Here is a 14,230-nt window from a genome sequence, read left to right on the forward strand (position 1 = left end):
CAGCCCCAGCAACAGTGAAGTGCTAAGCAACTCAGTGAGACCCTGTCTCTAAAGAAAATACAAAATAGGGTTGGGGATGTGGCTCAGTAGTCAAATGCCCCTAAGTTCAATTCCCAGTACACCTCCTCCCCCCCTCGCCAAAAAAAAAGTATTATCTCCAACAAATTATAGGATGGATCAGGAGTAAAATAATCCACTAAATGAATGAATGAATGAATAAATAAATAAATAAACTTGTTATTGCTGTAGCATTAAATAAAACAGATGATAGACTGGGGTTGTGGCTCACTGGCAGAGTGCTTGCCTAGCACATGTGAGGCACTGTGTTCGATTCTCAGCACCACATTAAAATAAATAAATAGATAAATAAAATAAAGGTATTGTGTCCATTTATAACTAAAAATATTTAATAAAAAAACAGATGAAAAACTGTCAGGAAAGATCAAGAAGAGGTCTATGATACGTTTAGTTAATTTGTTTCAGCTGTATCTTCAAGCAGCTGAAAAATGCAAAAGATAAGCCTAGGTAGAAATCAACTCTCTGATGAACTTTTTTTTTTTTTTTTTTTGGTACTGGGAATTGAATTTGGGGGCACTCAACCATTGAGCCACATCCCTAGCCCTATTTTGTATTTTTTTTAGAGACAGGGTCTCACAGAGTTGCTTAGCACCTCACTGTTACTGAGGCTGGCTTTGAACTCATGATCCTCCTGTCTCAGCCTCCTGAACCACTGGGATTACAGGCATGTGCCACTGAACCTGGCTAAACATTTTTAAAATAACAACCAATTACAAAGTGCTTTCCATTTTATTAAGTAATATTTAAAATACTCAGATCAAATTGTATTGCTTTGAACTTCTAAAAGTCCTGTTTCCTCACAAGGAGGGTAGCCAGGATGGTGAAGGGCTGAAAATTATGTCTCATGACTTACTATTTTTTTCATTATTTTCCTGACACTGGGGATCAAACCCTACTCTACTACTGAGCTACAACCCCAACCCTTATGACATAGTAAAGGTACTAGGAATATATAACTTGGAAAAAAGAAAACATGGGGCAACTACAAAAGTTACATGAATATTTTTAAAATATTTTTTTGTTGATAGACCTTTTTTATTGGTTGCTCAAAACATTACAATGCTCTTGACATATCATATTTAAAAAGAGTTTTATTTATATGTGGTGCTGAGAATCAAACCCAGAGCTTCACACATCCCAGGCAAGTGCACACTACCACTGAGTAACAACCCCAGCCCAGTTACATGAATATTTGAAGGGCCATCACATGTGAGAGGTATTATGCTTATTCTATAGTATAAAAAGATAGAATAAGAGACCAGTGACAATTGCATTGAAACCAATTTCACTTTAGATGTATGTAAGCTTTGTAGGTTAGTTGCAAAACTTTCAAATGCCTTTACTTAGTATTCTTGTTTTACAGTTGAATTCCAAAACATTCTCATGAGTCAATTTATATAAAATCACATGGCTAGAAAATTCTAGAGAAACAGCATAGGTTTTCTGATTCTCAAGTCCAAGAGTCATTCAGTTATATTACATCATCTAATGAAAGCTTAAGGAAGATCTTCCAGATAATAGAAGCTGGTTAAATTTTTAAAAACAGAGGAAAAGATTGCCTCATGAAACAGTAAATGCTAGAAGTATAAGAAACTGGATGTTTTAGAGAAAATTCACTTATCTGATAGGAATTTGAAATTTGAACTCAGAGATCCTTTCCACTTTTGAAATTGCAAGATTATACAAAGACATCAGATAGATGAAGAACTAGATGAAAACATTAAGGATGTGTCTTAAAGATATTTAGTTAGGTTTACTTTCCCAACTACATATTTATCTGAACAGAACTTAAGTTGTAGTAGTTGGGTGGAATGATGAGGAGCAGCTAGGATAGAAACCATTCTTTGATAGTAAGTGAGGATTCTTGCTTGTCCTGTAATAGTCTATAAATAATAGTCTATTAAAATATTCTAAAAAGATCTACAATTTTTAAAGTAAGAATATGTTGTTCTTGGGGCTGCAGATGTGGCTCAAGTAGTAGCCGAGCATGCGTGAGGCACTGAGTTCGATTCTCAGCACCACATAAAAATAAAATAAAGATAAAAAAAAAAGAACATAGTGTTTAAAAAAAAAAAGAATATGTTGTTCTTTCATCTGTGTGGTCATATTCTTATGTGTCTTGTTTATTTCTACCAAAATATATTTTTGTAATATCAACATATTTTTACTGGCATCAATTTTGTTTCTTAGGGTTTCCTTATCTGAAGCCCATGCACGACTGAATTTAAGGAATAAAGTGCTCAAAGAAGATGTACTAATTGCAGCTTTATTATTTGAAACATCTCTCACATTGAAATATGGTAATGTATTAAATTATTAATGATCTCTACAGATAAATTTTATTTAAACTTCAATATTCTTCATTTATTAAATTGTTAAATATATTTTAAACATTAGTTCCTTATTATGCATGAGTGCGTCAATACTTGAACTTTGGTGCTGCTTAAAGAATTCTAGGGGGGAAGGAGTACTTATTAATACAAGACATGAAATGAATTAAGTTTATATACAAACCAGATTTGGTGGCACATGCCTGTAATCCCAGCAACTTGGGAGGCAAGCCTGAGGCAAAAGGATCAAAAAGTTGGAGGCCAACCTTCGAAATTTAGCCAGACCCTGTCTCAGAAATAAAAAAAAGAAAAAGGGCTAGGGCTGTACTTCAATGGTAGTGTCCCTGGGTTCAATCCAGTACTGCAAAAATTAATTTTAAAAATAATAAATAAATAATAAGATAAATAAAACATGCAACATTTGCCAAGCAGTCCCCCACAGTGGAGTTAGGCACATAGCCAAAAGAACCACCTTCTCTGAATTGGAAAATTTAATACTAACTACTGCACTTAATCATTTGAAATGAATGGCAATTACTATATTTTTGCTCTTAAAATTACAAAAGAGCTCTTAAGGATGAGTAAAGTTATTCTCACAAAGTTTTTGTGAATTAGATATTAATAGTGATGAGAGATATAATGCTTCAAACCAGATTTTTGTTCCAGTCCTGGGACTTGAAAGTATTAATAGTAGTAGCTTTGCTGTGGATGTTTAGTGTTCAAATTTGCTTTAAATAGCTGGGCATGGTGGAAAGTCCTATAATCCCAGCAACTCAGGAGGCTGAGACAGGAAGATTTCAATCAAGTTCAAGACCAGCCTCAGCAACTTAGCAAGGTCCATATCAAAATAAAAAACAGGAAGGGCTGGGGATATAGTTCAGTGGTTAAGTACCCCTGGATACAATTCCTGATACCAAAATAAATAAACAAACATAAATTTACTTTACATTATATTTATATTGCATTAATTTCCAAATTAATTCCAAAGATCCATTAAAATGTTACAACCTGTTCTATAATTGTCTAAATCAAAATTCTTTTTTAAAAATATTTTTTTAGACATTGATGGGCCTTTATTTTGTTCCTGTATTCATATGCGGTACTCAGAATGGAACCCAGTGCCTCACACATGCTAGGCAAGTACTCTACCACTGAGACACAATCCCAGCTCCTAAATCAAATATTCTTTACCTGGGATCCATGGATGCTTGGAATCCTAGAGCCTTGCTGATCCTTAAGTTATATACAAATTTGGGTATGTGTGCCCCTTTCTAGGAAGAGATTTTAAGTTTTATTAAGTGTGCCTCAGAGATTCATGACTGCCAGAAAGACTGTCATTCTGAATTTGGTTTTATTAACCAAAAGATAGAAAAACTGGTTCCCAACCAATACTAAATAATAGGAAGGATATGTAAATATTTTTAATTTGCTTTATCTTTACATTCTTCTTTTAATCTCTATTTAAGATAATATTTCATCAATCCAAGAAACATTATTTTATCTATCATTAAGGGAAAAAATGCTGCAAACTTTGCCATCAACTGTTACGTCACATCTGAGTTTCAGTGATAAAACAAAAGTATGGTGGTGCATACCGGAAATGCTAGCAGCTTAGAAGGATGAGACAGGAGGATTTTGAGTTCATGAGGCCCGAAGCAATTTAGCAAGACCCTGTCTCAAAATAAAATATAAAAAGGGCTGGAGATTTGGCTTAGTGGTTGAGTGCCCCTGGGTTCAATCCCTGATACAAAAAGAAAACAATCAAAACAAAAAAGTAAGTCTGTGAATTTAAAAACGATGGTTGAAAGGGCTGAAAATGTACCTCAGTGGTAGAGTGTTTGCCTAACATGTGCAAGACCCTGGGTTTAATCCTCAGTTCTTGGAAGGAAAAAAAAAAAAAAACACTTAAAAACTAAGGTTTGAATAACTATGATTTTATAATATTAAGAATTCCTGTAGTAGAATGACAAAATATTTTACTTTGTGACTATTTTGTCAAGACTTCCATGAAGGAGCTGGAGTTATAACTCAGCAGTAGAGTGCTCGTCTAGCACACGTGAGGCCCTGGGTTCAATCCTCAGCACCACATAAAAATAAAATAGATATTGTGTCCAACTACAACTAAAATAAAATATTTTTTAAAAACCCAGACTTCCATGAAGGGGCTGGATTGGTGGCTCAGTGGTAGACCACTTGCCTAGCATGTGTGAGGCACTGGGTTTCATTCTTAGCTCCGCATATAAGTAAAATCTTAGGTCTATTGACAACTAAAAAATTAAGAAAAAAAAAAGCATTTGAAGGAATCAAAACTATGTGAAAAAAAATTTTATTTTTGTTTTCATTATGACTTTCAGTTGGATATATAATTTTAAATCTTAATGTTAAGAGATTATTAAATATTACTTTAAACACAGAGGAAAATGATTCCAAGGGATGATTTTCTTAGGTAGAATGAGAATAGGCAGTCTTTATACAAAGCACACTTGGGTTTCCTCGTGTGTTCCTAGTGTATCTTACCTTATTAATTTCCTCTTTTTACATTATTTGTATACTATAAAGTAAAACTATGATGGTATTTTGAGATAAATGATAAATTTAAGGATTGATATATTAAAATTGTATATTATGTGCTGTTATGCTTTGTAATTATCATTATATGAATTCAATATTCATAATTATTTTGTGCAATCAGTACATCAACCAATTTTTGTTGTTGTTTTTTGTACCAAAGATTGAACTCAGGGGTACTTGACCACTGAACCACATCACCAGCCCTATTTTGTATTTTATTTAGAGACAGGGTCTCACTGAATTACTTAGTGCCTCACTGTTGCCTCAGCTGGCTTTGAACTTGCACTTCTCCTGTGTCAGCCTCCCATGCTGGGATTACAGGCATGAGCCACCGTGCCTGGCAACAATTTTTTTTAAATATTTTTTCTAGCTGTATAAAATATTTTTAGATGGACACAATACTTTTATTTTTTTATTTGTTTATTTTTATGTGGTGCCGAGGATAGAACCCAGTACCTCACACATGCTAGGCAAGAGCTCTACCACTGAGCCACAACCCTTGCCCCTCAACAAATATTTGATTGACAACTAGGTAATAGGTCCCTGATATACAGTGGTGAAAAAATAGACAGTCTATACTCAGTTGTAGTCTACAGCCTAGTGAGAGAACAGATATTAAAAAGTTAATATACTGGGATTGGGGCTGTAGCTCAGTGGCAGAGTTCTTGCCTAGCACGTGTGAGGCACTGAGTTTGATCCTCAGCACTGCATTAAAAAATAAACAAAATAAAGGCATACTGTCCATCTACAATTACAAAAAAATTTATAAAAAATGTAAATATACTAATATATAATACAAATTGAGGTAGATGTTATGAGGAAAATATACAGGCTGTTATAAGCAAGAATAATAAAAGGTGGACTGGGGTTGTGGCTCAGTGGTAGAGCACTCACCTAGCAAGTATGAGGCACTGGGTTCAATCCTCAGCATGACATAAAAATAAACAAACAAAAAAACAGAGATATTGTGTCCATCTACAACTAAAAATTAAAAAAAAAATGATAAAAGGGAGGGGCTGGGGATGTGGCTCAAGCGGTAGCGCGCTTGCCTGGCATGCGTGCAGCCCGGGTTCGATCCTCAGCACCACATACAAACAAAAGATGTTGTGTCCGCCGAAAACTAAAAAAAAATATATATATATATATTAAAATTCTCTCTAAAAAAAAAATAAAATAAAATAAATAAAAGGGACTGATTTTGACTGGATTTTAGGGTGACATCTTTAAGGAGGTAATAGTTATTTAACTTGAAGGATGAGAAATCCAGATAGAAGGAAACCATATTGTGTAGGTACTTTTCAAGAAAATGAAAGAGGGCCAGGCTAGGACTAGTTACTGTAAAGCCTCACACACTTGTGGTAGAAAATTGGGTTTCTATTCCAAGTATAACAGGAAACAGAAACCTAATATGATCAATTATATATAAGTATCATTGTCTATATTGGATCTAAAGAATGGATTGGAGAGGGTAAAGGGTGGAAAAAGATGTTAGGAAATTGTCATAGTCCAGGTAATTGATAATAGGAGCTTTGATTAGGTGGAAGCAGTAGAAATGGAAAGTATTGGGTTAGAGATACATTTTGGATACAAAAAAACAATAGGTTTTGCTCATGAACTACAGCTAGACTTGGGTGCAGGAGTAGAGAGAGGGAAAGGGAGGAATTAAGGAAAATTCCTAAATTTCTGCCTTGAGCAACCAGGTACCAAGACTGGGAATAAAAGAGATTGGGAGAAAAATCAAATTATAGTAATTTTGTGATATTCTACAGAGAAATCAATACACAAACTGGAACTTAGGACAGTTCTAACCTAGAAATATAATTTAGCAACCATCAGCATAGAGATGGTATTCAAAGCCAAGAAGTGGATGAAATCACCTTAGAGGGACTAAAGTGAATTCCAATATTCAGAAATGGGGTCGACGAAGGTGAACAAAGATAGAACCAGTAGCTAGAATGTAGGAAGAAAATGAAGTGTGTTACAGAAGCCAAAAGAGGGCTTCCAAAGGGAACAGATTGGCCAATTGTATCATAGCCTATTAAGATTTGATAATCCAGAGGTTGGTGGGTGGCCATGATCAAAACTATTTAGAGAGCTGTAAGCAACTTTGAGATGCTGACTATGAAGACAAGCAAAGAAACTGAGCATTAACTGAAGAAGAATGTGGGGTCTGAAAAGGGATTATTATCTTTTTAATACATAAGGTATTAAATTATATGATATGCAGTAATACTACAAAGATGGCAATGCGAGGCTTGGTGGTACACACCCATAGTATAAGACCATGCTGAACAACATAGCAAGACCCCATCCATGCATGATGGTGTACACCTATAATTCCAGCAGCTTGGGAGGCTGAGGCAGAATCTCAAATTCAAAACCAACTTTAGCAATTTAGTGAGACTGTAAGCAACCTAGTAAGACTGTGTCTCAAAAAATTTTTTTAAAGGGGGAGAGGGTTGGGGATGACTCAGTGGCTAAGCACCCCTGAGTTCAACTCTGGTACCAAAATAGAAAAAAAAAATTAAAAAAAAAAAAAAAGGATGTTGGGGGTAGGATGAAATTGAAGGAATTAAATCTTTAAAAAATAGGAGAGGGATCAGTCAGATCCAGAGCACATTAAGGAACTAGACTCAATACAGGTCACTTGTTCAATTTGAAAAGAAAATGGATAATCAGGTAGGTTTGTAGATTTGGGGCTTCTGTTTATTCTCCAGTGCATCATATTGGTATTCAAAAAAACAAGATTTCAATGATTAAAGTGCTTGCCTAGAACGTGAGAGGCACTGGGTTTGATTCTGAGCACTGCATATAAATAAATGAATAAAATTACAGTTCATCAACATCTAAAAAATGTATTAAAAACTTTCATCATTTCAGTTGAAAATGAATTGTTATTATTTAGCATTTTAAGGAATATTTCTCATTTATACTATATTTCCTTCTTCATTTAGGGGCCACTGTATTTTGTGTTGCTCCAAATGCAGTATTTCCCTTTGAACTGTACAATGAAGAGTACTTACAACAAAGGGATCTCTATCTGACTCAGTGCCAGAAACAGCTCCAACAGTTTATTGCCACATATGGACCTGGAACAGCTGTTTTCACTAACGATGAATAAGCAATTTGAGAAAAATTTCCTTTTGATTTCAACTTCAGCAATGGGAGAGTATATTCGAGTAACTTTAAAGTAATGCTTCAGATAGTACTGTATAGAGGAGTACATCAGAATGCCATTTAAAAAACAAACCATGGTCTCCACAAAAATCAACTGCTACTGGGATATACACTAATCCAAACTTCTAAAACAAATTACCAAAATTTCAAATTTTAGGAGAGAAATGTGGATGATTAAGATGATGAAGTCACCAAAGAGAATCCTAAGTTTCTGGTTAGCCCAGTGTACGTGATAAAAAAAAAAAAAAAAGAACCTAACAATGTGAAAAATGGTTAACCTGGAATTCACTCTATTTGTCATAAGATGGCAATAACCTTATTTACAAAATTTTTTAAAAATATTTTTTTAGTTGTAGTTGGACACAATACCTTTATTTATTTTTATGTGGTGCTGAGGATCTAACCCAGGGCCTCGCACGTGCTGGGTGAGCACTCTACCACTGAACCACAACCCCCAGCCCCCTACACATTTTTTTAAAAATATTATTTGCTTGTAATTTTTATTTCTTAAAATATTTTTAGTTGTAGTTGCATAAAATATCTTTATTTATTTTTATGTGGTGCTGAGGATCGAACCCAGTGCCCCACATGTACAGGGCAAGCGCTCTACCACTGAGCCACAATCCCAGCGCCCCCTACAAATTTTTAAGCCATTTTTTTCCCTTATACTTGTGAACCTGGCGAATTGATTAACTAATTTGTATAACCTGAAGCTTCAAATTTAAGGCCTTTTCAGGGCTGGGGTTGTAGCTCAGTGGTAGGGCGCTTGCCTAGCATGCATAAGGCACTGGGTTTGAATCTCAGTACCACACATAAAGGTCCATCAACAACTAAAAAAAATTTTTTAATTAAGGCATTTTCAGCTTATACACATATGCATTACATGAACATTGTTTTAGAAGCCCTAAATTTGGAGTCAGAAAAGCCTTTGAAATTTCTATATATAAACAACTGTGATAAAAAAAAATGTAACCAGAGAACAAGTTTGCCTCTAACTTTAAGGTTCCCTAATGCAATGAAACCAATATGCAAACCCATTCTTCATTTTTATATATTGTTGAAGTGAGGGCATGTCTCACTCTGTCTAGGCTGACCTCAAATACCAGAAGACATAATCCTCCTGTTTGTCAGCAGCCTGGCATTGAGAGTTACATTCTTTGACCATTTTGGTTTTTGGGACAAGGTCTCCTTGTCACCCGGGCTGGCCCTCAACTTCAGTAACTGCTACTCATTTTGCTCTGAATAAGTAAGGACAATAAAATCCTCCAATCCTTTTCAGTTATAATTACTTCTACTTGCTGGGTGCACACTTCCAAGCAGCTCAGGAGGTTGAGGCAGGATTGAAAGTTCAAAGCCAGCTTTAGCAAAAGTGAGGTGCTAAGGAACTCAGTGAGACCCTTGTCTCTAAATACAAAATAGGGCTGGGGATGTGGTTCTGTGGCCAAGTGCCCCAGAGTTCAATCCCCAATACCCACCCCCTAAGAAAAATTATTTCTACTCAAAGAATGAAGAATGAACACACCAAGAGCCACCTTATTAACCAAGATCTGATTCTTCGAAACTGACAATCCAGGGCTGGGGTTGTGGCTCACTGGCAGAGCGTTTGCCTAGCACAGGTGAGGCATTGGTTCGAACCTAAGCACTTCATTAAAATAAATAGATAGATAAGGGCATGCTGTCCATCTACAACTACAACAAATTGGAAAAAAAAAAAAAAACAACACTAAATCCAAAATCTCACAATCCAGAGCTTACTTAACCATACAGCTGGAGGGCTCCCTAACACACTATAGGAAGGCCATTCACTATGATTGAATACCAACCAGTGCCAGCAATATACAATGTTTTCAGTAGGTAAAGCTAGTTTTCAACAAAATATATAATACTGTTGCTAACTAAGAGCCTTGTTTTGTGCCTTTTCATGTACTATATTTCACTTTTCTGGCTCTGTGGGGTGAGGCAAAGCCATACTGTTACCTTAGATCAATACAACAGACTCAGCTTATAGGGAAAAAAAGCAATTTTTAACTTATAAAAGACAGCTTTAATTGCTATTTAGCACTAAAGGAATTTAGAAGATTCCAATCAGCCATTTTTCAGGCATCATAGCCATTACTATCTTCCCAGCTGCCTACAGTGACAGTCACTATCCAAGGATGAGCTACTTAATTAACAAGAACTATATCAAAGTATTAAAAAACAGAACTGATGAATGACTAGGAGAAAAAAACTATTTAAAAAGAAAACAATATTGCCAAGAGCAATTAAAAATTGCCACACATGTATTTTACCACATAATTTATTGTTTATTAATATCAAATAAAAATTTCATAGTTTGTTTCTATTTGTTTTCTTCATAAATTCTTTTTTTTTTCCTTTCACAATGTTGCATGCCACACCTCTGGAAAATAAGAAAACAGCAGTGAAAATCACTTTTACCCAAATTCAGAAACTCAAGCTCAATATCCTCAAAAAAAAAAAAAATTAATGCTGAGAAAAGGAAAACACCCCAGATATGCAAAGGCAACTTAAAAAGAAACTGGTCCCAGTCTTTTGGAGTTCAAATGCTTCTGAGCCATCAAAATATGTGGTGCTTGAGGCGGGATTTAGCTCAGTTGGTAGAGCTTGCATGCACAAAACCCTGGGTTCAATCCCCAGCACCACAAAAAAAAAAAAAAAAAAAAAGAGAATAAGAAGAAAAAAGGATGTGGTGATTGAGAAGTCACACTTACTTGAGGCAAGGATGTATTTTTAAACACTACATCAAAAGGACTGGAGCATTGACAGCTGCCTATATGCAAAAGAGAAAGAGAAAGAACATTTCACTCATTTCAATGAAAACAGTTTAATATTTCAGTAATTCACATAATCAATATATATTACTGGCACCTCAGTCTTAAAATTATTTCTTCAAAGAAAACCCTCAGCTGGGTAAACGGCAAAAATTTGTCATCACTGTGCCAGCAGTTAAATCGATCTGTCAAGAATATATTACACATTTTGATTTAGACTATCACAAAGAAAAAGAAAAGCACACACTATGGTACCGTGTTACATGTCAAATGTGGTCCTACTCAATCAGTCATCTTCTATGACAAGTTTTGAAGAGCATTTATTCCAACCATCTTCATACATCTTCATGCCACTAGATGTTGTACCTAGAAACAAAAATATTCAATTGTGAATTCTCATACTTCTATTTGGCACCTTATGTGTGGTGAGAGTCCAATGAGAATTTCATTCTTGTCAGAAGCATAAACACAATCATATTTTACAAACTAGCTCTCAAGTCATAATTCCATAAATCAGATTCTTTACAAGCTAGAAATGTTGAGTTATTAGCAAGGGCAGGAAAATCTGCAGAAACTGTTTTTTAATAACTGTGGCAGTAGTATTGATTTTAAGACAGGATGGACTCTTGTGAGTATCAAAGCCATTGCTTTTCTGTCTCAAAGCTTGACAGGATGAACTATGAGCAAGGGTAAAGGTTAGATGTACAGAAAAAGTGTGCAGACCTTCATCTAAAAACATTACAACGGCAAATCTAGTAGTTTTAGGGCAAGGATACCTATGTTGGCAAGTTGACTGAAAGTGCACTAAGTAGTCACTTAGTGACTACTTAGTGCACTTTCAGTGGCCAGAGTCACAAATCATGTCCTACAGCACCCCAAGAGGATAAATCACTGAACCAGACAGCTACTGGAAATGATTTATGAAGACATGTAAAACTGGAACTTGCAAAACAATTTATCAATTTCAAGTCTTTGTTTCACACAATCAATATGAGGAAAACAATATAAACTTGGTAAAGAATAGTTCCAAAATGAAAAATTGTTTAATTTACAAAGAGTAGGTAACTACATGCATTTTTAAAACTTAGCGAAGATCTACAAATGCATGTTATTAACGAAATTGCAATCTTCATCACTCCCTCAAACAATAAAACACCCCAGACTCACAAAATTCCAGATGGTGAGTACCTGTGGGTGGAAGGCAGGAAGCAAACAGCAACTAGTGGGATATGTTTATGAATATTTAGCTTTTTAAAGAGGTAACATGTTTTTTCCTAATCTCCCAGCTGTAGACTGGAATCTTCTGTGTAATGTCCAGAAACACACATTTCCATGTAAACACAAGATCTATGTGTACAGTAGGCATTTTTGGCCCAAAGGCCTTCCATACTTCCACGTTCTGTTATCCAGCTTCAAAGCCTTTTATATTTACAAGGGCGATTCATGAACAAATGCCAGAATTCTACAAATACGTTGAGATCAGTGGTTAAGCGGCGCTTACTACTTTTTCCAAACCCCTCGATTTTGTACGGTTAAGTGTCTTTAGCATTTAAAAGAAAATAATCTTTATAAAATGCCCCCTTAGAGAAAATGAAACCGCCCACTCAAGGGAGCCTGAAACCTCCAAAGTCGAGCTTTGCTGGTGACTAAGGGGATTCGGGCGAAGGTGCGGGGGTGGGGGAGTGGGGGGTTACGAAGCCGCAGGACGTTCCTTCCTCAGCTCTCCCCTGTCACAGAAGACCCTTCGAAACCGGTGTTTACTGTGGAATAAGATCAATTAAGGCCCGCAGGTAGTTACTTATAAAACGCAACTACGCGAACCGCATGAAGGGGACTCTCCAGGCCACGTCCACAGGGAGGAGCGTTACCTCCTGCGCCCAGCCCGCGGCCGCAGAATGCTCGGTGCTCTAGGGTAAAGCACCGACGCGGCCGGCACCCACAGGGCGGAGGAACTTGGTACGGAAGAGAAGAGAGACTAAGATCCCGAGGACTCTCACCTCGAAGAACCGGGCACCGGGCCCACAGGTTCCTTCACCACCGGCCACCATGGCGAAAGCACACCTCACATTCTCCGCGGCTGCGCGGAAAAGGAAGAGCTGCGAAACCGCACAGCTCTTAGGGACCAATCCTGGTCCCGCCCCTTCCGGCTCTGGGCCCCGCCCCTCCGTGGGGCTGTAGTGAGAGTAGGGGAGGCAGTGCTTGTGCAGTCATGCAATCTGGGTGTCTCTGCAGGTGTTCAGCTGTGTAAGCTTTTATTGGAGGATTTTGTAACTTCCCTAGAGGCCTTTAAGGCCCATGAATACCTTAGTTAGGGCTATTATATTGAATATGCAAATGATGAAGTTACAAATTTATAATAATGCTCTAAAAAAGAAGGGTCTCCTGTTCATAGTACCTATGTTCTATACCCTCATATATTTCAATATTTAAAAAATTGGTGTTGCTGGGGGTGGTGGCGCACGCCTTCAAAACAATTCAAAGCCAGCCTTAGCAATTCAGCGAGACCCTGTTCTCTAAATGAAACATTTTAAAAGGGCTCATTTTAAAAGGGCTGGGGATGCGACTCAGTGATTAAGTGCCCCTGGGCTCAATCTCCGTACCCAAAACAAAACAAAATTGATGGTCTCGGATAGCCCCATTTAGAGTAAGCATTCTGGGATTGCTTTTACACACAGGGAAAATAAGTTACCAGAAAAAGGAGAAGCTGTAATATATTTTCTCTATAATAGTAGCTACAATTATTACTGTTTTTATTGGTAATTGTAAGGGTCTGGCGAAACGTGGGAGGAAGAGACCACAAGAGACTGTCTTATGCAACAGCAGAAGGGAGGGTTTATTTGGAGACCAGCATGCTGGGGCTCAGAGCTCACTATAGCAAAGAGAGATAGAGCCCTGAGAACAGCTTAAGCAGAGCTTATATACTTTCCTTGGAGAGGGCAGGGAGAGAAGTTACATTTTGTAGTTTGGCAGTTGGGGACAGCTCATTCTGGGAACAAGATTAGCAAACAGTTACTAAGATTTCAACAATGTTTTGTTAAGCATATAGAAAAACAGAGTGACAAATACCTATTTTATTAACCTTTCATAATAATGGAGTTTTTTTTTTAAATGTTCAGTAAGCAACTACCTATGTTGTTCATAATTTGCAACTGCTTTTCATGTTTTATTACACTTATTTCTCTTAATCATTGTTAAGTCCCGGCTGCAAAGCTCTAGGCTTACCCTTGAAAAGAAAGGTTTGTGATCTTGTTGCCTGAAAGAGCACATATAAAAGCAAAAAAT

At 36.6% G+C, this 14,230-nt stretch overlaps 1 protein-coding gene, 1 long non-coding RNA gene and 1 other non-coding gene across 3 annotated transcripts in view; 1 reads left to right on the top strand and 2 right to left on the bottom strand.

Annotated features, from left to right (window-relative positions):
- Mcmdc2 (minichromosome maintenance domain containing 2) overlaps positions 1–9,892 on the top strand; it is a 39,137-nt gene extending 29,245 nt beyond the window's left edge. Inside the window, exons 13-14 of the mRNA XM_078017116.1 lie at positions 2,269–2,378; positions 7,934–9,892. Of these exons, the coding sequence (XP_077873242.1) occupies positions 2,269–2,378; positions 7,934–8,100 (277 nt within the window). The 3' untranslated portion in view covers positions 8,101–9,892. The remainder of the gene's footprint in view (positions 1–2,268; positions 2,379–7,933) is intronic.
- A 549-nt stretch (positions 9,893–10,441) lies between these two features.
- Positions 10,442–13,094, bottom strand: LOC101973985 (uncharacterized). The gene is made up of 4 exons (XR_257744.5): positions 12,946–13,094; positions 11,196–11,314; positions 10,889–10,947; positions 10,442–10,557 (listed from the first exon to the last, which is right to left on the bottom strand). It is a non-coding gene; the product is annotated as an uncharacterized LOC101973985 (long non-coding RNA).
- On the bottom strand, positions 11,038–11,121 carry LOC120883825 (small nucleolar RNA SNORD87). The gene has a single exon (XR_005726015.1). It is a non-coding gene; the product is annotated as a small nucleolar RNA SNORD87 (small nucleolar RNA).
- Positions 13,095–14,230: the final 1,136 nt, after the last annotated feature.

Source organism: Ictidomys tridecemlineatus, chromosome 7 (genome assembly GCF_052094955.1).
Source record: "Ictidomys tridecemlineatus isolate mIctTri1 chromosome 7, mIctTri1.hap1, whole genome shotgun sequence".
NCBI classification, from domain to species: Eukaryota; Metazoa; Chordata; class Mammalia; order Rodentia; family Sciuridae; genus Ictidomys; species Ictidomys tridecemlineatus.